General features: G+C 44.7%; 1 protein-coding gene across 6 annotated transcripts in view; it reads right to left on the bottom strand.

Moving 5' to 3' along the window:
- Positions 1–43: 43 nt before the first annotated feature.
- Positions 44–25,691, bottom strand: part of BIN1 (bridging integrator 1) — a 116,503-nt gene continuing 90,855 nt past the window's right edge. For 4 of the 6 annotated variants that reach the window (XM_080398722.1, XM_080398723.1, XM_080398724.1 and 1 more), the window contains 8 exons: positions 24,755–24,905; positions 20,556–20,684; positions 17,593–17,700; positions 15,728–15,751; positions 11,524–11,616; positions 10,651–10,761; positions 9,141–9,242; positions 44–5,680 (listed from right to left, as the gene is read on the bottom strand). In XM_080398722.1, coding sequence (XP_080254848.1) covers positions 5,573–5,680; positions 9,141–9,242; positions 10,651–10,761; positions 11,524–11,616; positions 15,728–15,751; positions 17,593–17,700; positions 20,556–20,684; positions 24,755–24,905 — 826 coding nt within the window. In that variant the 3' untranslated portion in view covers positions 44–5,572. The remainder of the gene's footprint in view (positions 5,681–9,140; positions 9,243–10,650; positions 10,762–11,523; positions 11,617–15,727; positions 15,752–17,592; positions 17,701–20,555; positions 20,685–24,754; positions 24,906–25,691) is intronic. The other 2 variants (XM_080398726.1, XM_080398727.1) reach the window with 1 other exon arrangement.

The raw sequence follows: 25,691 nt of genomic DNA, 5'->3' as shown, positions 1-25,691 counted from the left end.
ACAGGGAGGGGGGAAGGGGGAGAGAGAGAGACTGACACAGGAGTTAGGATGACACAAATTATATTTCTGAACATTGCCAAGAAACAAAACGGGACAAATCCATCTAGTACTTGTCACTGGAACTGGGTGTCACAGCTCTGAATACAATGGGAATTGTTTAGCTTTGTTTAAACAAAACAAAAATTAAAATAATTAAAAAACCCAAACATTTCTCAGGTCATTGTGGTTAAACTCAGAGACTGAATTAACAGAAGGAAAAGAGATTGCCAATACATTGCCAAAGTCGTTGCCATTTGATTCAGTTACAGAGAAGCAATAAGCCCAGGACTGCATCTGGCAAGTTCAAGCAGGGACCATCTACATGAAATGCAGACTAGGGACAGGATTAGCAGAATACACTGTAAAAACAGGTGAAGGAATTACAGCCATAAGACACATCAAAGTACAAGTTCATATAGACCAGTCTTCGCAGCTGTAGCTTCTCCATTTAGTTTCATAAACAAAATTCCTGAAACAGTCTTCTAATTCTCAGCCTCCATGCACCACCTACAGACCCCAAGCTCTGCAAGGGCTGGTGGCACAGTCCAGCTCTGGGCACCACACAGGACCCCTTTCTGACAGGAGTTTGCTACTCAGAAGTGTCTAAGCCAAAGCATGCAAGCAGAGAGGTGTCTGGACCAGCGCCAGGTGTGACAAGGAAGAGCTTCCCTTTGGCAGCCCAGAGAAGAAAAGCTGTTGCTTGTTCTTCTGGTTATCAGCATTGTCAAGCTGCACTGCGTAGCATTTGCTGATGGACATATTTGTGCATCTTCTAGCTTTGCACTTTAGGCACACAGGGAAGTGCTCTATGCTACTGTCATCCTCAAAGAGCATGGGAGAGGCTGCAAACACGAGGAGCTGGAGAGCGAGGCCAGATGCTGAAAGACACAGAGGCTACTGAGATCAGAGGCTACTGTGTTAGAAGCACACAGGCCTTGTCTGTGAAAGATCAGTAGCTCCTCCTAGAAAGGGCTGAGAGAGACATCCCTGCATCCTCCAGCAAAAGACATTCGCTGTTTTGCAGTATGGACTGCACAGCATCCAAAACATGTAATAGTGGCAAAGAGCCACTCCCTGTCTGGCGCAGAGGAGAAAAGGGGAAACTCTGAGCTCAGCATCCTTTGCAGGAGACACACACCTGTTACCATATTGACCATTCACATCTAGACCGCTCACGTTTTGTTCTCAGCCCTAAATAAAGAGGTTCTGGACCTCCCTGTAACTAAGGCAGCCAGCGCATCAACCCCAAATGAAAAAGAAAACATATAATCCCTCCATCCTCCCCCAGCACCTCCTTAGCCCTGGGCCTTTTCCCTTCAAGAGATCGTTGCAAAATTTAACTGAGCTGACATCCCAATTCCAGGCAGAATATAGAGTCCTCGCATCTGCTCCGGGTCATGAGAGACCCCCTTGACTTGGGTGTGTGTGTGCCTGGGCCATGGGCTTTAGATAGTGGGACAGGAAAGGGTTCTGCAACTGTGAACAAGGTTCGTGGCAAACGGATCACAAAGCAGGACTAGCTCTGAGCAGCTGGGACGAAGCCTGCACAACCTTCACATCCCAGAAACACAAAGGTGGTAAATGCAGACAGTTGAGGAATTCCCATGGAACGCAGCACAGAGTATGCAGGACTCTCGCCTGGAACAACGCATTCATCTTTACCCTGGGACCTTTTCCTAATTCTATCTAATATTCCTGACATTGCTAAGATAGAAAAAGGGAGAAAAAGTAATACCTTATTTCTTTCTCATCAATTGGGCAAATGTTAATTCCCACTGAGCACTGGGATTAGGCTCAAACTGGAGTAGCATCATAAATCTATAATAATAAATCTGTGACCAAACTAAGACTGATAGAGCAAGAATGACTTTCTAAGCCAGGCTACAAAACCAGTCAATAGCACGGGATGAGAAATGCTTTTATTGTTCACCCAGTAAAACAAGTGGAAGTTATTAGATGAGGAAACAGCAGCTTTGCTGGACCAGATACCAGGTAATCCCTGCAATGCGTCCAGTGTACCTATCAGTGGGGCAGAACTGGGCAATAGGCTTCTTTGGGTTCTCTTCAGTGGATGATGTATTCACCAACAAAAATGCAGTTTAGGGTTAACTGAAACCAGTCATCAGATTAAGAAAAAAAAGGCAAAGGCAAAAAGACTATTAACATTAAAAGATTTTCTTTCAGCATTTTCAAAACAGAAGGCTTCACATTTTTACTTCAAAGCAACTTGTTATAGCCCAAGTCATAAAGTTTTTCAAAAAGTGAAACACAACCATACAAGTGTAGTTCAGTTTAGTTTGAAAGGATATTCTTGTTTGTTTATGTTTTGATTTTTCCTTTTCTTATTTCACTGAGTAAATGAAGGGGGGGAAAAAATTGTCTCAGGTCACCCTTACAACTTTTTTCCCAGGATTTTCCAGTTCCGCCCGCAAACTGAAAAACCACTGTGGGCACAGCCTTCTTGGGAGTTTACTGTGCCTCTTTCTATTTGAATCAGTCCTAAGCCAAAGAAAATGGAAAGTTCATTCCACCAGGTAATACCAACCAGAATCAAGGTATTTAGCAGATGTAAAAATACTGAAAATGGGAGGAGTTGTGGCTGTTTACAATGCGCTGAACATGACCCAAGAGATAAGAGAACTCCTGGCTCCAAAAAACATTGCTATCTGCAAGCTTCCTGCTATGCCATCCTACTCTCCTATAAGGCAATTTATAAACTGTGGGTCTGATCCTGCGTGTTCAGGATCTGACCGAGATGTGCTGACACTACTTATTTGCAAGCAATGCAAGATCTGGGTAACCCACTCTACCCTCCTCTAAGCAAGGGGGTTTGGGGGCTGGGATTTTTGGGTTGGGGGTAAGCAAATGGAGAAAGACACAACATCCTCCCCACTAGCAATATTTGAGCATCACTCATGTGACCTGAAAACAACATCCCTTATTTGCAGCGTGTTACCACTTCTGCAGGGACAATACAGTACTGGATAGTTGCTTTGCAAGCTCAATAAAATGAAAAGGCCTTATGAGGATCTTTGTTGGGACAGTCATCTGGTTCAAACACAGCAGAAGACAACAACAACAACAGCAAAAAAACCCACAATAAATTAGGTATCAGCACAGCTTTCTAAATGGTCTAGAACAACTACTTGCAAGACAAAAATCACAGCTCTGGTACTTAGAATCTTGTGGTTTTTTTAAAAAAAAACAATAATCCACAGGTTTTGCATAAAAATAAACATTTTAAGCTGACAGCATTATGTTAATTGGATCAACCCGCTTTTCTATATATATATTTCTATGTATATTTAAATGTATATTTTTTCTATGAATATTCTTTAAAGGAGTAATGGGAGTCACAAATGCATAAAAATAGATATTTTGGAAAAAAAGAGTAATAACAAAGACAACCCCAGTGAAAAAAGGAAAACAAAAAAGATCAAACAGGGCAGTATTCTAAAGCAACAGCTCACCATACTATAATTTGTGGAGTCCAGTCCTTCTGTGTTGTGAGCAGTTACTCCTAAATACTATTGGGGTTTGTAACAGTGATGTAAAACAAATTCCCGCATGTTTATTGGGGGGGTGGGGGGTGGGAAGAGAGAGAGAAGAAAGAAGAAAAGAAGGAGAAGGGATTTGGGGTATATAGGACAGATTTTGATGCCTGGTACATTGCTGTAATTAACTAGCACAGATCATCTCCCAAGCTGAAAGCAGAAGGAACTCCAGCAATTCATTGCATTTATAAAAATATACTTTCTAATCAAAATGTGATCTGCCCCTCTGAACTAAAATTTAAAAAAAAAAAAATAAAAAATCCATTTTTGTCCTACCATGTTTTTTTCTGTTGTCCTACAAATAACCCAAAAAGATTGGGAAAAGTGGGGTTTTCAGTAGTGCATGTCAGCATTCTTTGACAAAAGCCAGCTCCTAACAGGTAGGAACATTATTTCAGAGTGATCCTGTCCTTTTACAGCAGGAGGTAACCTCGCTGTTAAAATCCCTTCAAGGCAAAAGGATCATAAAGGTGGGAGGGGGGGAAGCCATAAAAAAAAAAGATAATAGCCCGATCTGCTTGCCAGCTGCATCAGTATTCAAGTAAAGTTTAAAGTACCTTTGTGGGACTTTAGAGTCTTGGAGGGTCAGACCGGCTTATTTTAACAAGTGTAATATGCACTTTGAAACAGCCTTGTCATCTGCTTGTTTAAACTAAAAAACAAAACTCAAAAACAAACAGGAGCAAAGGAAAGGTATAGGAAAGGTCTTGGCATCAGTATTAGACTGCAGAATATCTTCTTGACACTGACACTTTGATGTTCTTGCCTTCCTTTCTAATGCATTAAAAGACCATGAAGTCATGCAGCCACTTTAAATGAGTATTTCAAGAGTCCAGTTTTCATAGAGATTAACTCGATCGCCAGCACAGCACTGGAGAAAGCTGATCTAACAATATTTCAATTACAGAACTCTTCAAAAGAAAATAAGAAATACAATTCCACAAATAACAATGCCAATTAAAAACACAGAAAGTATTTTTTTTTCTCAGTGTCTTTTCTTAGATATTCTTTCAGAAAAAAATCTTTCTTCCTTTATCTCTTTCTTTAAAAGCAAATTTTCTAACCACCCAGATTTTAGAGCTATCTTCCATCTACATGAATCTAAGCTTTTCTGAAACCGTCTATGGGGTTGGGGGGGCCGAGGATTCCCTCGCCTGAATTTCAGAGCAACCTAAATGGCATCTGTTTATTTTGTCTTGTTTCTCCTCTTGAATTTATCCGTCCCCCTTAGCATTTCACAGGTCAATACTACTGCGAGAATTTAAGTGTCTGCATTTGAAAGAACTTTGGACTGAGCACAGCTTCACACATTCCATCTTCTCTATGCCCTTTCCATGTAGTTTCTTCTATCTTTACATGTACAAAATCACAGTTTGTGTAACATCGTTTTAAAGGAAGAAAATAAAATACACACACGCACGCACACACACATAAGTATTGGTGAACACTATACACTAAATATTTTTTTCAACAGCATAACAGAAAGTTTGGCCTACTGTAGGTTGAACATGTAGGGAAGGCTGATTTTTTATGGTTGCCATGCAAGCCACCTTCAAGACAAAACAGATGAACCCACCCAAGAGCAAATGCAGCTTCTACTCTCAAGCCATTAGACAATTACTGCCTTTCCAGGGATCAGACTGGCATCTCACCAATGCAGTGAATGCAGTATTTAGAGAACCACACTGAGTTACTTCTGCATCAGTCCTCCAAATCCAAACGCTATTAAAACCAAAGGGGAAAAAGGGTATTTGACTTGCCTTATTATTATTAATACTTATATATTTTGATAACACTTTGAATTTCAATTTACTTCTGAAATCTTGCCCTTTGAGAAGAACACATCCTTCAAGTTGACTTTTTTTCAGGCTTCTGTGCCTTTAAAATTCTCTTCTCTTTTCATTTTGCTGTTCTTTTTCAATTATCTACCAGAAAACTTGCTTTCTTGCAGCAGAAATGCAGCTGGTGGGCTTGGGCTTTCACTGCACCCGCTCCGTGAAATTCTCAGGGAAAACCCCTCGGCATTGGTCAAGTTCCTTATGCTGGATCCAGTCAGACTCCTTCACACCCATCAGCCATCCTTCGTCCTGGAGGAAAAGAAAAAGATCAGGTGCTGAGAGATAAATGTCAGCAGGGACTTTTCTTACAGACTGCAGGCCAAGGAGGTGTCAAGGCATTACCAAAGCCATGCTCGTATTTGGCTTGGGAGACAATCCAGGAAAAGGGTGGGGGAGAAGGAAAAAATATTCCCTTTTAAACTGGGAGAAGGCCACACACCCCCAGAATCAGTACCAAAACTCCTACCTGACCCAGAGTGTCTAGAGGCACTGAAATTGTAAATAAGTAGCAAGCGTAATAGAAGTATGTCATAATTTATACCTGCCGAAGCAGGAGACATTCTGCCAAAGTTTCTAGAGCTACAGGATGGGAGCAACCACCAATCTCACCTTTCACAACCTAAACACGAGGGGTCTAACATTCTCCATAGTTATAAAAAAAGATGGGCACCTCCACAGTGCCATTCACCCCATTTATCTTGGGCACGGGTCTTTGAAAAGGATGAATCATCCCCTGGAGGTGCTCATCCCCTGCTTCAGTCAGGGCACCTGGATGATTTTAGAGAGGTGGTGTAGGCAAAACAAGTCTTGTTTGCTATGCTGAAATTCTGGTCTAAGAGAATAGGGAGCCAAGGACCTCAACGCATCTTCCCAAAACCCAGCAGTCTGTTGGGCCTAATGTAAGGCGAACTTGGCAAAGCTCCTGAACTTGTGCCACACACTATGTAAGACTCAAGGTCTCTCACAAGAGCCATCCCGAGCCACCAAACCTATACATCTATAAACAGAGGTGAATTTTCACTGAGGCAAACGGAGTTCTGCTTAGTAGAACCTGCTCAGGAGGAGAACAGACTTCCCACCGCTCTGCCTGCAGAGTGTCTAGCATCAACGTTTCTGCTCCATCTGAAGCACATGAGGCAGATGAGATATTCAAGGTGGGAAGGCTGCACTGTTTGCAGCTCTGGTGTGCAACCACCCCGTTCTCTGCACGCCGCGGAGATGCCACCATGGAAGCACTCCTTCAGCACGCAAATATACCCACTTCATGTGGGTCATTTGCAGCGGGGCAGCCTATGGGTTAAGACTGCAGCATGAGGCAAGAGAGCTGCACAGAGGACTGCCGTTTCCAAACTCAACAGCCTGCTCTGCATCCACTCCTCTGGGCAGAGCATGCACCAGGCTCATTTAGACATATGTTATCACACGCAGCTACATAACTTGCCAGGGCAGAAGTGCTCAGGCAACCAGATGCTCTAAGCTGTGGGGAAATGAGGCATGCATATGTGTGGTTCACACAGTTGTTCTGACACTTCTGGTTTCCTGGAACTGGCAGGAGTTACCTAGGTTATTTACCCAAAGCCAGGCAACGGCTCCCTTTGTATTTACAGAATATGTTCTTTAAAAACATGCCCGCACAATGCAGGAGTGATGCAGCGGGCACATATTGCTTTCCACTGCCATTTTGCAGCTTCTGCTCTCTTGTCCTGTTTTCTGCACATCTCATGTGGCAACAGCACAGACCAGCCATTGTATTCCAGTTCCCTGCTCCTTGCAGGCTGTACTGGGTGCCTGTAGACTCAGTTAGCCCTTGCTGCTGCCTTAGATTTGAGCATTCAGGGGACGTCATGGGAACAGCATGAGACAGGAGCCCATCTGCAGCAGCCAGCTGCAGGGGCTGCAGGAAGACTGACATGCCATAAATCAGGAAGACAAACGACTAGGTAGAAGATGCTGGGCCCAAGTGTCTGGAAGCTTCCAGCCCACAGCACAGCAAGCACAAAAGCACATTTGCACATAGCATCTCTGCCATACAGCATGCATCCTGCTGCATCCTGCTATGAAGTGTCTCCTCAGCTGCAGGGATTAGACACAAGGACCCAGATTGACCCCTGCTGATTTTGAACCACATCGCTCCAAGTGCCAGCTTAGAAGCGTTGCTGCCCTCAACCCTTTCTTCTGTCAAGAAAAATCAATCCAGGCCTGGCTGACAGACTCACAAACAAGCTGCAAGATAAGGACATGGGTCACAGTCTATTACCCTAAACTTCCTCCACTCACGTGCACAGTTCATGCACATGTTAACAGCCAACATCTTGTGGCTGGGTATGGTCAAGGTTAGGAAAATGAGCTGTAGCACAGGATACACTGTAGGAGGGTTAGAGGGCTTCAGTGCAGCTACAGCATCATGTTAGCAACACTCAGAGCTCACCCTCTGCAGCTTGGAGAGTCTCGAGTTCATGGCTGTTGCACCCACATCCAGCTAGAGTGCAAACATAGGGCATTGAGAAACTCTGCTTCACACATGCTGTCTCCTACCACAGAAACTAGGGAAGCTGCCACTCATTTCCCATCCAGAATGCTTTCTGAGAAAGAAATGTTCACAAATACTTGTGCAGGGCAGTCCCACTCAGTGACGAGTCTTGTCTCTACAAGGAATCACTGCCTTTTCCCCATACAACCCTTCCCCCTAGAGCGCCTAGCTCTGCAGGAACTGCCGGCACGTTATAGCTCCTATTTCACAAGCAGCAGCAAGATCTGCCTCCATAATTCACAAAGCCAACAGCTGAGCCACAAAGAAGATCCGCATCTTCTGTGGCCAGTGAGCTACATCAGCTTTCCTTTACCCCTTGTGGAATCCAGATAGCGTCTGGGCTTGGCCAAACCCAAAGAGCTGATGACTACCTAATCCCTTTGAAGAATTCTCTTCCTTTTCCAAACAGAATCCTGGAGACGTGAGCATGAATTTTATAAAATCACCACCTCCCTCAGCCAAAGTAGTAAAACTGCTGCAGACTATCAGTTGGAAGCCCTCAAACACAGCAAGTGAGAAGGATTTACTTAAGGCTTCTAGAAACAGCTCAGATTAAAGAAAAACATTGCCAATTAAATTCAGTTGGAGATGGGCAGTAAGACTGTTCTCTGAGGATAAGGAATCTGCTCCAGTCTTTGAGTCTGCTGCCATCTCCTGACCAAACCTGTCTTTTGGAAATTGCCATTGCTACGCTGAAGTGCAAGACATCATCCATGGCGAGCTGCTTTCTCCGAGCTCCAGCACTTCTCAAATGGGGAGAAAATATTGTCAGAAGCTGTGGGTCACTCCTGCCAATGCCACAGTCCACACTGAAGTGGTCATAAGGAACGTGCATCAAGTTTAGGAGCAGTGAGGAGGTGAAGTATGGGCTCTGTCAGGCTCTCTGACCAAGGAAGTCATTGCACTAGCTCAAATGCCCCGATAGGAACAGGAAGCCACAGCTATTTCACGTGCTTTATACAGGATAATGTCTCCACTTTCCAATAACAAGCAGAGTCCTCCACTCTCTTGCAGGAAGCCAATCTCAAGCTTAAGGGCAACCGGCTATCCCGGTCAGCTTCCAGCCACAAACTGATGGCTCTGCATCCAGCCAGCCAACTGTTAGCAGAGGAAGAAGCAGCTCTGGAAAACCCGTTGGCTCCTCCCGGCCCAGGCTCACACCCTGTCTTCCCCACTCACCTGCTCCTCAGGGTTCTCAAACGGAATCACCAGCACCACATCCCCGGCCTTCAGCTGCAGTTCGTCGCTGTCAGTGGCCGTGTAGTCATGCATGGCCTGGACCTACGGGGAGAGAACAGGAGAGCTTGGGTGAGGGCAGCCTTCTCTCACACAGCTCCGTAACGGGTGGCAAGGCTTTCCTCTTCACTGATTCACTGGATGATTCAGGTAGGAAGGCACCTTTGGAGGCCATCTGATCCAACCTGCTGCTCAAGGCAGGGAAGCTTGGGTCACAAATGCCCTCTCTACGGGAATAACCAATTCCCTTAACCTAATGGCTACATGCTTGCTCATACAGCCTGGCATGCAGCTCACCTTTGCCACAGGGCATCTTGGTGAGTCTCATTCAACTCGTTATGCATCAGCACCTCCCTGTCCTTCCTTAGGAGAGCTGAATTCCCATGGTACGGGTCTAAAAACCTCACAGGGTAGAAAGCCTGTATACACCCAAATGGTGCTCTCTATTCTTTTTGCAGCTGAACTGCAAGAGCATTAGAGACTATAGCTTCCTATCTCTGTCACAGAAAGCAAGGAGAGGAAACGCAGGAAAGAGTAGTATCAGTTTACATCTTTGAGTGATTGTATCCTGCCATGTTCTCTCTCTGGTATTCAGTCTAACGCCTATCATCATATGTGTTACAGCTTTTTTGCTTCAAACCACAGCTCTTCGCTTTAAGCACTACAGCCTAAAATTGCTGCCTGCAACCAATCTAAATCTGATGAACCTCCTATTGTTCTTCAGGGGGTTGTCATTCTTCTGCTTTTGGTAGAACTCCCTGAAAAAAAAAACCAAAATGATGCATGGACATGACTAAAGCAGAAGAAAAGCATTCCTATTACAGGAGACTGTAATTTCTCACTCTCAGGGTATTATGGATCTGTGCTGTCTTGCTACAGTATTCCATTATGCAGGTTAAATTTGTGGCCTATCGTCACCTAGAATCACTCCTTCCTCTAGCACCTTCAAAACAACCTGTGAGTGACCTTTGGCATATTCAGGATACCCACCAGACTTCCCTGTCTAATCCTATACTTTTTCCTGTTTATCATGGCTTTCTGATTTCCCCCAAACATTAACTCCTCTGTCCCTACTGGTGTTTTCAACTCTTCATTTGCCACTTGCATCAAAGTTTAACCTTTCCAGTTTGAAGCACAACTTCTTATCTACTATCCCACATCTGTGACTGACACTCCCACACCACCAGAGATAGAAATAACTGCAGCAGAGAGAAGGAAGAGTTTTGCTATACACCACAGCCAGACATTTAAACACTGATGTGCTTGCATAGTCCTTTGAAGCATCTAGAACCGCATGAAGCTGGGATGGTGGAAAGGTAGGTGTATCTCTTCTTCAGCTTCTTTTCTCCTTTTCAATGCAGCAAAGCCCATCGCCACGCTGAGCAAAAGTAGTTAATTCATTATAAGAAAAAAATCACCAGGAACTCAGTGCCCCATCACCACACACACTCACCTTGAACAGAAATCCTGGGGGCATGTCAGCTCTTTCAGATGAAGCACCTCCTTCCACAGTGCCATTGATGGTAGCAGGGAAAGTTTCCACAACGACAGCAGGCAGAGAGCTCTGGTAGGGAGCAGCAGCCAAGGAAGAAAAAAAAGCCAATGAGAAAAGAGAATCCAAAATTACAGCCCAAGTTCACCCTGGAGGATCCACATCTCTACCCCATCCATGGCTTCAGCAGGTTTTTCAAACACACCAGTGACAGAAACACCCCAAAGGACGGCAAAGGCAGGAGAGGTGACCACTGTCTTCCTTTGCTAAAGGCTGTGGAAGGGCAGAGGGAATTTAGAGGGTTCTGGGACCATAATGCCTGGCATTTCTCATTCGCTGCAGTCACAATGCAGTTTGTGTAGAGCCCTCATGGAACCAACAACTCAAATGCAACAGCCTATAGGAACAAAGCAGCCACGAGATGGGATCTACTCCAGTCCCCTAAAAAGGTGGCAGTACCAGGAGAAAAAGAGGAACCCTGGATATTCAGGGGACACAGGCAAAACCCAGAGGAAAGGCAGGTAAAGCAGAAGGTGAGCAAGGAGGAATCCAGCAGACAACACAAGCTTAGGACGGCACGGGCTGTGGGCTGGCTTCACAACATGGGTGAAGGGACAGGTTTTTTTGTGGATCTTCCATCAGAGCTTCTCCTTAAGCTCTACACAGATAAAATGCAACAGCTGCAACTGGCCTCTAAGAGCACTATAACTGCTGGGGTGGCAGGGATGTGTTTTTCCAAGCAGTCACCTCTTTCCCCAGCTCAGCCTCCCACATCTGTTGTATGACAAAGAGATGCGAGGAAAAAAAGGGAATGCTGTCCCTCGAGGTGCTTACCGATCCTGAATCGGTTTCGGTTTTAGATGCTTCAGCTCCAGCTGCTGCTTCTGATCCAGCTGCTTCAGCTCCTGCATGGGCTGCTTCTGCAGGCTGCAATACAAAAGTGATTCAGGTGGGAAGTTATGCTCAGTACAGCTACATAGGAAAGTGCAGCTTAGTCTGTCCAAGCGCTCTATGCTGTTGGCTGCTGCCATCTGCTGACAGCCAGGCGAGAAATCTCAGGGTCTTGCTGGGTTTCCATCTCCCTCTTTCTCTGCAACCCCGCGAAATCACAGTAAAGCCTGCATTCCCCATTCTCTCGCTCCAGCCACGCAACAGGTAACACTCCAGAGGAAATCGATGAAACACCAAAAATCCTGTGCACCTCTTTTTTCATCTAAAGAACAGACCTCCTTTACACATGCACAGTATCTATCACTACATATAGATTGCCCACTTGTACAGGAATACAAGTCAGCTTGCACACCAAGGGACAAGGATCTTTCAACAAGTTACTTCCGAGGATCAACGATCAAAGAATATTTAAGCCTTTGCATACTGCCAGAAACAGAAGAGCATGGTAATAAGGTGTCCAGATACAGAACTTAGTCTGGACTCAGCATCTACATGACATCAGCACTAATCAAACTGAACTGAAAACTGTGCTAACTTTCACCCAATTTGATTCTCAATAGGCGCAGAGTCATGAATTTTGATTCTGTTGTGAATATTTGCTATGAATATTCTGCATGGTGCATGCACACGTTTGTGTTGGTGAAGAGTTTCTAATGCACAAAAACTGCCACCACCAGGGAGAAATATTTAGCATCACCTACAAATCACTGCCTGGAAGAGACTGTTTTGGGAAGCCTTGGGACAGGAATTTCTATGCAAAACAAAAGACCAACCAAACACCTCTGATACACTTTCTGCAGTTCAAGTTTTTATTCTCCCTTGCCTGAAATCAGGCTAAATTTGGTTTAACACAAAATTAAAGACATTCATTTGCCCCTCCCAGAAACTGCAACAACATGGGAAATAAGTTGGATCTGGCAGCAACAATGCTGCAGATGAGTCCCTTGGGAGACTGGCCAGGCAGCACCTGGGAATACTGACAAGAATCTCACAGGTCTAATTTGCAGCCTGAGTGCCATCATGGCCAGCCTATAGCCATTTGTTCTCTATACCAGAGAGCACATGCACCTCCAGACACCCACTTTATACTTGCACAATAGAGATTGCTACAGGGATTCCGCATTTTTAGTACATATGAATAAACTAGCTTTAGTATGCCTACATGCCTCATACATTTGGTAAACACATAGTGTCCTGGTTTTGGCTGGGACAGTTATTTTTCTTCCTAATAGCTGGTACAGTGCTGTGTTTTGGATTTAGGATGAGAATAATGTTAGTAACAGACTGACGTTTTAGTTACTGTAAGCACTGCTCAGCAGCAAGTCAAGGACTTTTCAGCTTCTCATGCTGTCCTGCCAGCGAGGAGGCTGGTGGCACAAGAATCTGGAAGGGGGGAAGCCAGGACAGCTAACCCAAAGTGGCCAAAGGGATATTCCATACTATGTGATGTCATGCTCAGTATATAAACTGAAAAGTTGGCCAGGGGCTGCTGCTTGGGAACTGGCAGGGCATTGGTCGGTTGGTGGTGAGCAATTGTTTTTCATTTTGGTTTTTCTTGGGTTTTATTTCTCTCTCTTTTTGTTATTTTCCTCTTCAGTACTGTTATTATTATTGTTATTTCAATTATTAAACTGTTCTTACCTCATCCCACAAGTTTTCTTACTTTTACCTTTCCGGTTCTCTCCCCCATCCCGCCAGGGAGGAGCAAGCAGCCAGCTGCACAGTGCTTATTTGTCAGCTGGAGCTAAACCATGACACACGCACCCCTGAATACAACCACGTTCAAAGCAAGGCATTGTCCAGATTTCTTAATGTTGCAATTCTCATAGTCCCAACCCTACAAAATCCCAGTGTAAAGCAACAATCATAGTAACCCTTAACTCTACACCCACCTGGCTATTAGCCATGCACTGGCACAATCCTCCAAGCAGTTTTCTAATAGCAGCAATAATGATGAAATAAAACCTTAATTTAACAAAAAGTCATGACTTTACCTTCTCCAATGATGCCATGCTTTCCTCTCTTACCACACCTTTCCTCACGTCTCCCCATCACCATGTTCACAGGCCTGTGCTGCCAGAGGACGTTCCATGCAGCAGAGCTATCCCTACCCTGCAGAGAATTCCCACAGCAGCTTTGGTAGCACTAAGGTAAATGTATGCACAGGAAATGCTACAAAGGCTTCTCCTGTCTAAATAGATTCCCTCCCAGGTTGCTTTTTATTTGCATTCAGTGAAACTGGAACTGGGACAGATGCCAGCCCAGCTCTACCTGGCCAAGCATGGTTTTTATGTGGACAAGGAGCACAATGTGAGCTTCTTTTTTAAAAGTGGCTAATTTGCAAAACCAGTATTTAATAACCAGATTAACTGCATCTAAATTAATCCCTAAAGGGCATTTTCACATCAGCTACTTATTTTTCTATTTTATGTACCTGTGGGCGTCCCAAGGCCTATAAAAGCATTTACAGTCATGGAAAGACACTATAAGGAGAAGAGGGAGAACTGCTCACTGCTGTTGCCAGGTTTGAAAGCTTTGCCTATTCTAACAGCAGCGTCATACACACCAAATGCAAGTTTCCTTGTCTGCAGAACTACACAAGTTCTGCTGCATCCAAGTTCCTACGCAGCTGTTCACCTGATGACATACGGGACTATGTAACCATGCAACAAGTCTTCCCTCAACAGCTAGGAACTACATTAGAGCAAACACAGTTCAGAAGACTTGAAGAGCAAAAGGAGGATTCCCCAGCTGCAAGGAGCTCTGCTCTTCAACCGTATACGGTATGCAAGGTGAGAACATCTTGTCTAGTAGCAGTCCCCAGTTGATTAAATTGTCCTTTGAGTGAAATTAGTTTCTAGGATGGGAGAAATGGCCCAAAACACTTTTTACACCCCAGACTGTAAGCACAGCTCAATCAGATGCAGTCATAGCTCACTCCTACCCATCCGCTTGAAAGACATGAGATCGTCCCTCGCAAAAACACAAGCTACTTTTCTTTCTTACCAGGACAGACTGACAATGCTCACACAGGGGAATGACAGATGTTAAACACTAATGGCCCATAAAACACACAATGGAAATCTCTTTCTTGACATGACCCAAGCTCATGTGAAGGAGGGCACTGGCCACTGAGCCCACGGGCCAGGCTTTCAGCAAGGGGTAAGTCATGCCCTCCGAGTACTGACTGTAGGTGGTGATCCTGCCTCGAGAATGGTAAGGTTGGCAGAACTCCAGCATAAGCCAAGGACATGTGCCTGAGGACACGCCATAGGATACAGCCAGCTCAAGTAGCAAGCCTGAGTACCAAGACCAAGCGTTTTCTGTCCACACCCCCGGCCATTTGTCTAGAGAGGCTCAAGAGTAGTTCTGCCTGAAATATCTCCCATATTGCTGATCTGCAGCAATCTGAGACCTTCCCAGGCCCAATATATCTAGAGGGCATAAATGAAGGTCTGATTTTGGTTCAGATGCAGAACATGTGTAGGGTCTTCCTTGTCAGCAAGCTCCAAAGCTGAGGTTGAGGCAGATGCCAGGTAAGACTTGGGCCAGAACTTCCAGTGTAGACAGAGGCTGATGTGAATCAGCCTTTCTGGAAACAATGGTCAATAAGGAACAAACACCACAGATAATTCCAAACGCATGTATATACCCAGTGATACAGGCAGTAAGGACAGGGGGCAGCTGAGCCATTTATGCATCACACACAAGACCAACAGAATGTACAGAGTTTAGGAAATGCTGGGGAGTGGGGGGTGAGGATGATGCCACAGTGGGACTAAGTTTGAGGAGAATGTCACAGCATCATGCCGGAGGAAAGATGAGTAAATTAGCAGGGAAAGACAATGGGGTTGTGCATTGGTGGAGACATAAGTTTCAGAGTGCCAGACCTGACTTGCAAACATGTGGCTGCCCCTGGGGCTTCACAGAAGGTGCAAAAGTGGGTTCAGCAGCACATGGCACAACTTTGGTTTGGGGTGTGCAGAAATGAAAAGCAATGAGGGAAAGGAGACAGGTATGCACACAGAGATGGCACCGGCACATGCACAGTACATGATGAGAGATGAAAGCCATATGAAGTTCTTACCTCCCATAAATCCCAAGGTAAAGACTAAGCATGTCAAAGAGCAACAAAAATAGAACATGTTTATACATGATTATTTCAGTGAGTACAAACATTACAGATGCTGATCAGACTGAAGCAGACATATACATTCAACAGCACTTATCTCTGCATGTTTTAAAAATACTTTTTGAGTACCTAAATTTATACAGCCCTCCCCACTGCATATTCAAATTGAAGTACCAAGGCATTTAAGTAAGTGTTTTTTCTACCTCTGGTATGAAGGGAGACAGCCAAGCCACATTCAGTTATCAGTGGCAGATCACATAGCCAGAAAAAAAACCTCATGAGTTTGTAGTCTGTCAGGGTTAAATATGCTCCCATATACCCATACTCAACAGAGTTAACATGATTTCAGAACAAGACCAACTGTTGTCTTTGGATCAGTAGTGAAATATCTTAACCTCTTTGCCATAGCGCCCACCTTATAGGAAATAAATTTGACCGCTTTGACAACTAGGTGGTTTTCACCAGGTTTTGTACTGTGGTTACCATTAGAGAATACTGATTTCAGATTTTTTCTTTTAATGACTTCTGAAACTAATAATAAATACATTAGAACACCAAACATGCTAATTGCTGAGCAGTTTTGAAAAACCCACTCAGTGCACTATTTGTTGCTTGCTGAAAGGGTAAAAAGTTATTCCATTTTAAGACAAACTTAAACTCATATGCTATGCCAGGGTACCCAATTATCCAAGTTATAATTCATGATTCAGGAAAAAAAATCCCAGTAAATAAATTTTAAAAAAAAGCTTATCCTGACATGCAGCTTGTTCTGTCAGGCAAGCAGATACAAAATGCCAACCTGCCCACTTAAATTTCCAGAAAGCGGTACCTTGCCATATTATCCATGCCATATTATATTATGCCAGTTATCAAACTATGATAACCACTAGTATCTTGTAGTTAGAGTATTCTAATTTAGAAGAATTGGATGCCTAATGTTTGATCTCTCTAATAAAAGCAGTCTTATTACTACAAAAATCTATGTCGTACAGGCATACTTGACATGATGATACTAGAGAAATACTGTAAGCATCCCAATTATGTTTATTACAAATTTAGATGGCAACCACGGGGAAAAAAATAACCATTTCATACATACAAAATGGAAAGTCCTGGTGAGGACAACAGCCAAATTCAGGAAGCACTTCAAAGCCTCCAGCCATTTAGACATAAAATGAAATGCAGGCCACCTGCCTCTGACAGCAGACAGGACCAGGCACAGTCCAGACCAAAACCAGACATCTTCCTTTTTGATGCTGCACTGCACAGCATTATGCTCAGGGAGGAACCTACTACTTAACTATAAGCAGAGGCTATATTATACCCAGAAAAAGGCAGGCTTCACATCACTGGAATATCCATCTACAGCTATATCCACCTTAAATAACTGCAGATTATCAGTGACTGTTTACTAAAAAAATCCCTTTGAGAGCAATTCATAGCAGGAGCACAGAACCGAGGTTGAATCCCCATCCACATAAGAACAGTTTAAATTCATATAGCATACAGAGGATGCTAATCCAGGGAGGGGCATATGTTAAATTGAATAAGTTGTCAATCAGTAGATCATCAGAGCAACGCACAAGCACCCCACAAACACTTAGTGCCAGACTGTGATCAGGCTAATTGCCACCTGATTCTCACCGGACCTACACATCCAGCACAGAAGACCAAGGTGCCCATCTGCAAGGCACGGGGCTGATCACCCAGCCCAGCCACCCGCAGCTGAGGTCCACATTATCATTCATGTAGGTGCAGGTCATGCCACACTTGGCAACAAGTCAGTTACGAAGGGAGAAGGATTAGTGATATGAACCAACCTGGGAAGCGGGTGTGGGGGTCTTCCCCACAGTGGCATCTGGTTTAATGGGATCAAAATCCAGATCCAACAGGCTGGCTCCCTCCTGGAAGGGCCCAGGGGCATCAAACTTGGCAGCAGTAAGGAAGAAAAGCAGTACGAGCATTAGACACACACACACAGAGTAAAGGGAGGGTATATGATATCCAGGAGCTAAAGCTGCAAGCGCAGAAGACATGGTGGCAATGCAAACACCTGATGTGACTCCTGACTCTTGGTGCCTATAATCACGGGTGGTTCACATGGGGGCCACTGTAAACCAAACCTGAGCCTCTTCCACAGGACTCATTCATCTTCCCACCCGGCCAAATGAGCTGACATGGTGTAAGCACCTGACCTGCTGTGGTCAAAAGGATCACTGCCCATTGATGACTCAGAAGGGCTTCTCTTCTATTTATATCCCCCAGAGCTCACCCAGCTGCCTTTGTACTGATGGCCCAGGGCAGACTCCCTCAGCCACATAGAGAAGAGCTTCTACCCACACAACTTATCTCAGGAGCCTGGATGCAGGCAGAAAACCACTCAAACTGCTGGAAGGCAAGTCTGAGAGACCTCAGAGCTACCCTGCAAACCTGCCAATTCCCTCCTGCTTTATCTGAGACAGAAACACAGAATATGGCAGCTCACCCAGGCTAAAGGGCTTGAATCACTCCCCATTCCAAAAACGCTGTTTTGAATGATTTCCATTTCTAGACATCCCAGAAACATGCACACAACAGAAGTCTTCCAATAAAGCGTAAATTTGAGAAGCTTTGCTACTTTCTTCAAAGTCAGCAGAATTTGGCTTTGATTAATGCTCTAGCTAAAGACAATGATGGCATATTCGCTAATTACCATTAATAAAACAGTCACTACAAAGGGCATGAGTCATTAGTATTCAAAACTGAACTATCACTTCTGGTGTTCAAATTTAACCTAACCACTACAAGACACTCTTTTCTACTCAACAGAGTAGTTGCTCTCTCTAGGAAGTCCAGGAAGATTTGCCCCTATTTCCACTGACCTCCCAGCTCACTGGCCCTACTGCTTCAGCTCCCTTTCCAACCACAAAGTGTGGCAGGTTGGTCTCCAGTGTTACATCACAGCCCCACAAAGGAAAACCTCCTGGCAAGCAGCAAGAGACACCATTTAAGAGAAAGTCTTCTGAATACAATCCACATCATTGTTTTGACCCCCTCTAGTGAAACACAACCCTCTCATAGATTTTTCTTTCGCTTATGAGCATCTCTTTGAGATCCACTGGGATGACAACAAGGAACCAAGCTATAATGTATCACAGTAATAAACGGTGACCAGTATCAAAAACCAACTGGCATACTACCACACTCCTCCAGCACATCCAGGCCACCCATTATCAGAAAGGCTCCAACCCCCATCTTTAATTTTGTTTAGTAGTGAGACATCAAAGGCTCCAGCCATTGAATAATAACCTTACCTGCCGTTCAAGACTTACATGCAAGGGCTAGCACCCCTTGCCTTTACCCAGATCTCCCACAAGACATCTATTGAAGCTATAGACATCAGAGAGGAACAGCCCTGGGCAACACACTGAATGCTAGTGGCGGTTGGGTGCTTCAGAGAAGACTGCTCTGGCAACCACAGTCCTCCCTCAGAACTCCCATCTGACTGAAAGTCACAGCAGATCCCATCCTGGGTCAGAGCACTGATCAGGTGCAGAAGAGTTCACCTGACTAAGAGCTGACGTTCACACGGAAATACCTGATACAAACCATGGGGCAGACAGAGCTGTCCATTATGATACAGGAGAAGGAAGCACAGAAAATGGCAGAGTTGTTCAGCTGCCTGTAGTTCCCACCTTCCAACACTGCTGGCAAATCATGTCTCTGCTCTGTAAGCTTTATCGACTGCAATGCAAAATCTGACATGGATTTCCTTCCCTCCCCACTCCACCTCTGCTCCTCAGCAGCTGGGTGGAAGGTGGTAAACCAGAGGCAATGGAGCAGAATGATACAAGGAAAAGTTAGGGAGTGAGTCACAGATGAGCACCGATAGAAACATTACTTGTGTTTTAACAAGCTATTTAGGAAAAAAAATAAATTAAAAATATATATACACATACAGATATATAAAAACTTAGATGCAGGTATATCATGATACAGCCAGAAATCTGGTCAGGCTCCTATATACGTAAGGACTGCTATTCTTATATATACATTCATTCCATAAGGACAGAATTCCCCACCCAAGCATCATCTCTTGCAATGATGTAAATCAAAAGAAAACTGAAGAGGAAAAATACATCATCTGAAATTTTTTTTTCCTTTTTGAGGGCTTCAAAAGGTGCCACGAGACAAGAAATAAATACTCTGATGGGAACCACTTGCTGATAAAGAGTGATAGACTGTGTCAGCAGTCCTGAATTCACAGCAGCCACAGTCCTGCTTATCTAAACTGCAGGCACCTGTTCTCTGCAAAGAGAACTTCATGCAACTCCGGCTGGCCTTTCCTGTGCAGGCTTTAAACCACAAAGCCTATGTGTGAAGGCACAAAACCACCTTCTCCCAGAACAGACATAGATGCACTTGGGGATATACAAGAGCAGAAAACGCATGCTTCATCTACACCCAGTATCAGTGGGTCTGGAGAGAGCGTATCACGGGATATGAGGGGAGCCATAATCCACGTACATTGCTGCTGAACAAATGCAGCAATTACTTTCTGGCATCTTCACCGGCTGCATTTCTCCCATTTCTTCTACGAACGAAAGCTCTCAAAAGGCAATGTGTTAGTCAAAGCTGCCTTCTAGCCACCCTCCCACCTAACTTTGCCTTCCAAGGTCCAGTGCTGAGCTTGCCTCCCTCCTTCACCTGACCAGGTTTCATGGCTTGACACCTCCAAAGAGAAGAAAGGTCAAAAGGAAAAGTTCAGAGGTAGACAAATATAAGGCAGGGCATAGCAGCTAACCTGCGAAGGGGTTGTCACACTTATCTCAGGGACAAAATTGTCATCAAACAGACTGATGATGTTCTCCTGCTTGATCTCCTTGGAGGGGGTGACTTTTGGAGGCGGAGGCACCGGAGGCCCTTTCCTCAACTGCATGCAAGTGAGCACACGGCCACAGCACAGACGGCGACACCCAAAAAAACCAGAGACAGGAACCAGGTTAGCCACAAAAACTGAAGATGGGGGAAATCACAACCACAGGCACAGAGCAAGGTCCAGTCAACTCCATCTGAAGAGAGAGGGAGGGAGGGTGAAGGGCTGAACTGAAACAGAACAAAAAAAAACAACCACACGCCTCCAGAGAAGGTTCAGCATCATTAGTTACACTTCAGCCATGGGCAAGTTTCCTTCTGCAGAGAAGCGTAACACAATTAATATGCATTGACAGGACATGCATACATAATTAAAGCATGTGCAACCTTCAAAAGAACCACTGGGAAGGGAGCAGATCAATTACTGAGAACATGATTCAATAGACCAGGCCAGCACTGCCTCCTTTTCTGTACTTACCATACCTAAGGGAATGAGAGATCAGACTCAGTTTGTCCTATTATGGGTAGGTGACCACGAGGACAGGCTCTGATCCGCTCAGTACTGGTTCCCTGTTGCACTGGTTATCAGTATACTGTAAAAAAGGTCTGGAGGAGCTCTTGATGGCATCTTACCACTTCTCAGCTTTAGGCAAGAACAAGTCAGACTCCTGAGAAGCCATGACTGCTGTGGGCCCAACTCTGCTCTCAGTTTCACCAATGAGCATTGACGCAATAAAGTCATGTCTCCATTTGAAGACCCCCGAGAACACATAGCAAAGTCTGACCCTGTAACTTTAATCCACCCTAATACACACACCACCGTGTTAAAAGACTCTGCCTGACACAACATCCACAAACCCTGTGGGAAGCTGTGGTAGACCCTTCCTAGGATCAACCCAGCCACACCCTTTTCACATTTTCCCGTGCCCAAGTCTCAGTGATCATTTCCAGGTCAAATCTAACTTTGAGGAGCTGCTGCTGCATTGGAACAAAGCAGCCATACAAGTTCCCAGCACCACAGCAACGCTCAGCAATGACAGTATTTTTCACTTACAGTGATGTCTTACAGTTGATCTTCTCATCGTACCCGGGACCCCAAGGCAGTGAGAATCAGAGACCTGACAAAGGGCAACCAGTGCATCAGCGTCAGGCCCAGGTCTGAAATACAGCAATCCAACACTCTTAGTCCTGTGTTCACACTACTCCAGCATATAACTGAAGTCTGCTAGGCGTTTATTTAGGTTGCTGAGGATATGCCCAGTTTTCTACTGGGCTAACCTACTTTAGGTTATGAGTATGCGAACACACATTTTCCCCTGAATAACTGGTATGGGGAAATAATGAAAGTAGTGTGTTCACTTCCAACTTTTCACTGTTTGCAGAAGGTGTTGCTTCTATATTTGCTGAAAAGAATCCCTTCCCAGAAATCCCCTGCTTGCCAGTTGCAAGAAGGGATGAGAAATTTCAGGGAAAAGCCATTCTCAGAACACAGCCACCATATGCAGAAATGGGAGGCTCCAATTACAAACTCTAAAGTCAAAAAGATTCCAGCTCTTTTGCTATTTATTTCTCTAAAATACTCAGTCTCCTTCCTTCCAATGCATTAGTGCCTTGGAGACCACCACTTACAGCATCCAGCATTACCTCCAACAGCAGCCTAAACTCACATTTCAAAGACAACAGGATTGCATATTGATTTGGGGCCTTACCTGGAAACTCATCAAGCACAAACTTTGCCACCTAGAATAAAACAAACCCACTAAATTTCTTCTGCTGACTTGGATCCCACAGAGCTTTACCTGTCTAAATTCAACATAGTTGCGCTGATTTCAAAAGTATCACTACGGTGTTTCAGTGGTGTAACTGAGAGCAGAAGTCTGACCTCTGAAATTTCATAGACCCTGAAGTCCTGCATCATCATCAGATTACACAGTGCAGAGAGCTAATAGTTGCTTCTTCCAAAAGATGGAAATAAGCTGGTTTTGAGAATTCGAGGACAGTGAGAATAAAAGAGGTAATTTTCTTGGCATAGGGAACAGTTCAAAATTTAGTTAGTATTTATTTGGTCTCTTCGGTATTGCTGTCTTTTCCTCCACAGCCTTTGCTTATGGTTTGCATTAGTATTTCAGGCACCAAGAGGCCAGAGAACTGTACTTGCGCTTGTTGCTTTTTGCTCCATCCTCCCCGGAGGATGAGGCCCCTAGCCTCCCCAGGAGGAACCCTAGAACAAATTACTTACCCATAGGTCAAAAGGAATGACACCTGTGAAGATTTCAGTATAAAGTCAACTGTTGAGAGAGCAGACACTTGTGTTTCCTGCTGGCTGGCAAGCTGACACACAGTTTCTAGACGTTATCCACACAGACACCAGGTTTGGCTCCGAATGTGAAACCCTCCAGAAACCCTCCCTCCGGAGCCAGCTCCATCTCTTAGCGCCTAGTACCAATGTGGAGCGGGGCTCTTGCTCTTCACTGTATCGAGGCCTGGGAGAATGAATTAAAAAATAGATTGGGAAACAGCTGCCAGGCGATGGCAGCATTAGCTGCAAACACCATTTCAGTCTTGCCTGTGGCCCAGCTGAGGTTCCAGCCAGGGCTGCGCTGGAATATTCTGCTTACTCGACAAGGGGTGCCTCCAGACCCATTCCTGTGGGCAGGGAGGCAGCAAGTGACTGAGAAAGCACTTGCAGGCTGGCAAAAACAAGGCTTGTGTGTGCTATTTAAAGGAAAAGGCAGAAGCCAAACTCAGGAAGACAAGTCCACAGGCACGGGGAGTGCAGTCTGCAGTGAACAGCTCAATAAATCTGTTCGATTTCGTCTTCCAAATTTCAATCAAGTTATGGCAACCTCTGAAAAAATCAGACAGGCAATTCTGGATGCAGAGCCCTCTCCCCTGTACACGTACCCTGCTCCAAGGTCCTAGCCAGGGTGGTGGACAAGCCGCCCTAGGCTGCACAATGCTGAGTGGTGTAGAGACCCTGAAGAAGTCCTGCAAGGACGCTGCCAGGCATCCACATGTATCACAGGCCTGGAAAGGACCCTTTTGCCAATGTACAAACATCCCCTTTTTGTCCCTAGATAATCCTGAAAATCAAAAATGCAGTGGAGAGGAAAACATTGCGAGAGGCTATCCAGAAACAGAAGACAGCCTACGCCTATTTGGAATCACACTGCTATGATGGCAAGGAAGTTCTGGGTTGTCCCCATTTCTTTTCAGAAGCAATAGGTTTTCTCTTGTCAGTTCAGCCAGAACCCCTTTCAGCTTTAATTCTTCCTAGAAAAATGTTCCCAGTGTCCCACTTACTGAAATGCAGGGATTGGCACCAGGCACAGATCCGGCCTAGTTACTACTTTGCTCTACTAAGCTTTTCCTCCAACTCAGCAATACAAGGATGGGTAGAGGAAGTAAATATTTTGTTTTCCTTAAATCCTGAAGTAAAACACATCACATGGTATGCTGAGTAGCAAGAGCTACACCTGCTCTTTCAAACATGCTGCTGGGTATCTCCTGTGTAAGGCAAAGACTAACAAAAGGCCACGTGGAAGGTGTCAGACTCCATGTAATGGACAATCTTCTTCCTGGTACTCATCCAATTTCTCCATAGCATAGGAATATAATGCCTTTATTTTCACCACAATATTTTATCTTAGGATTAAAGTGAAACATTATGTAAAGTACAGATGTTCTCTTAGCCTTATCAACATTAAGCTTTTTGCTTTGAACCTTCCTCAGTTATGGAAGTTCTTGAGAAGAAACTGGTCCATTGAATTCCACAAGTTAATTCAAATGTAAAGAACAAATTTCCCCACCTAGCTACAACTCCATCCTCCCTAGATCTTCTTGGCCATCCTACCAGACAGAAAAATATATTACTGGCTTTACCCCTGCAGAGACATTCAGGGACAACATAGTTCTTCCCTATATGATATGGAGATGACCAACGAGCAACTTGTATTTCTCAGGAACCTCTCAGGAACCAGTGAAGGAGAACAACCATCATGTCATATTCTCTGGGCTCAGCAGCAGGAAGAGGTCTAAAAAGGCAACTGATGGATGTCTTTGAATCACGGAGCTTCTGCCATCAGCAGTCATACTGCAGAGACATGATCAATGTCATGGGGACACTACCTGAGATGGTGACTTTGGGATGCTTGCCCCAGGTGCTTCCAAAGTGGACGGTTCCAGCTCATGGTTGACAGTCTTGGTCTCAGGGCTGGTGATGGGAGATCCATCTGGTGGAGGCGAGGGGCTTTTATTTGCTTTCGCTGGGGTGCTGTCACTGAAGGAAGTAGAGAGAGAAAGGGAGAGAGGGGGAAGGAAAAAGAGAGAGAAGTCTGAGCCAAGTCTAGGAGGAGTTGTGATAACCAGCACAGATCAGTAACCTCCATTATCTCTTTGCTTCGCTGCCGAGACCATGATAAAGACATCTGAAGCCTCTACAAGCCTCTGAGAAGCATCTTTGCTGAGTCACTTGCAGTCCCACACACTGCAGCAGCAGACTACTCACTAAATTCCTACTGTCCTCACACAGAAAAACAAAACCACAAAACCAACCATGCATCCTTAATTCTGCTAGATTCTAACATAAGTGCCTGACGTTAAGTCATAGTCTTTTAATAACGGGGAAGCAGACGGGGGAAGGAGTTCCGTGTAGCTCATTTAGTTTTAAACTCTACAGATAAGAATTTTTCTGCGTGGCAGTGTACTGACACTTGCATGGGTTATGACTAACAGACTCGTAACATCTGAACTAAAGCTGTAATCACAGGGTATCATATTCCTCTATAAGGTACAAACCGGCTAAGCTGGAAGAGGGGCAAAGTACCCAGAGGTTTCACAGATCGAAAGAGACAGCAAAGAAATGGTGAGATTCCAGCTACTAATAAAGACTTCTCTGTTATGGAAAGTCTCCCCAGCCTTGTTTTTGATGATGATGAGCCCCTTCTATCCTTGTCTTTCCAGCTGGTCTTTATTCCAGGACTGTTCCTGACACACAGTCGAGAAGGATTCTTCAGGGAATTAAGATGCAAGAAGCGTATGCCAATGGCATTTGTTGGTTCGTAAC

The sequence above is a fragment of the Falco punctatus genome (assembly GCF_963210335.1).
Source record: "Falco punctatus genome assembly, chromosome: 8".
Taxonomy (NCBI): domain Eukaryota; kingdom Metazoa; phylum Chordata; class Aves; order Falconiformes; family Falconidae; genus Falco; species Falco punctatus.
The sequence above is the reverse complement of the archived record's forward strand: the minus strand, read 5'-3'. Positions and strand labels throughout refer to the sequence as shown.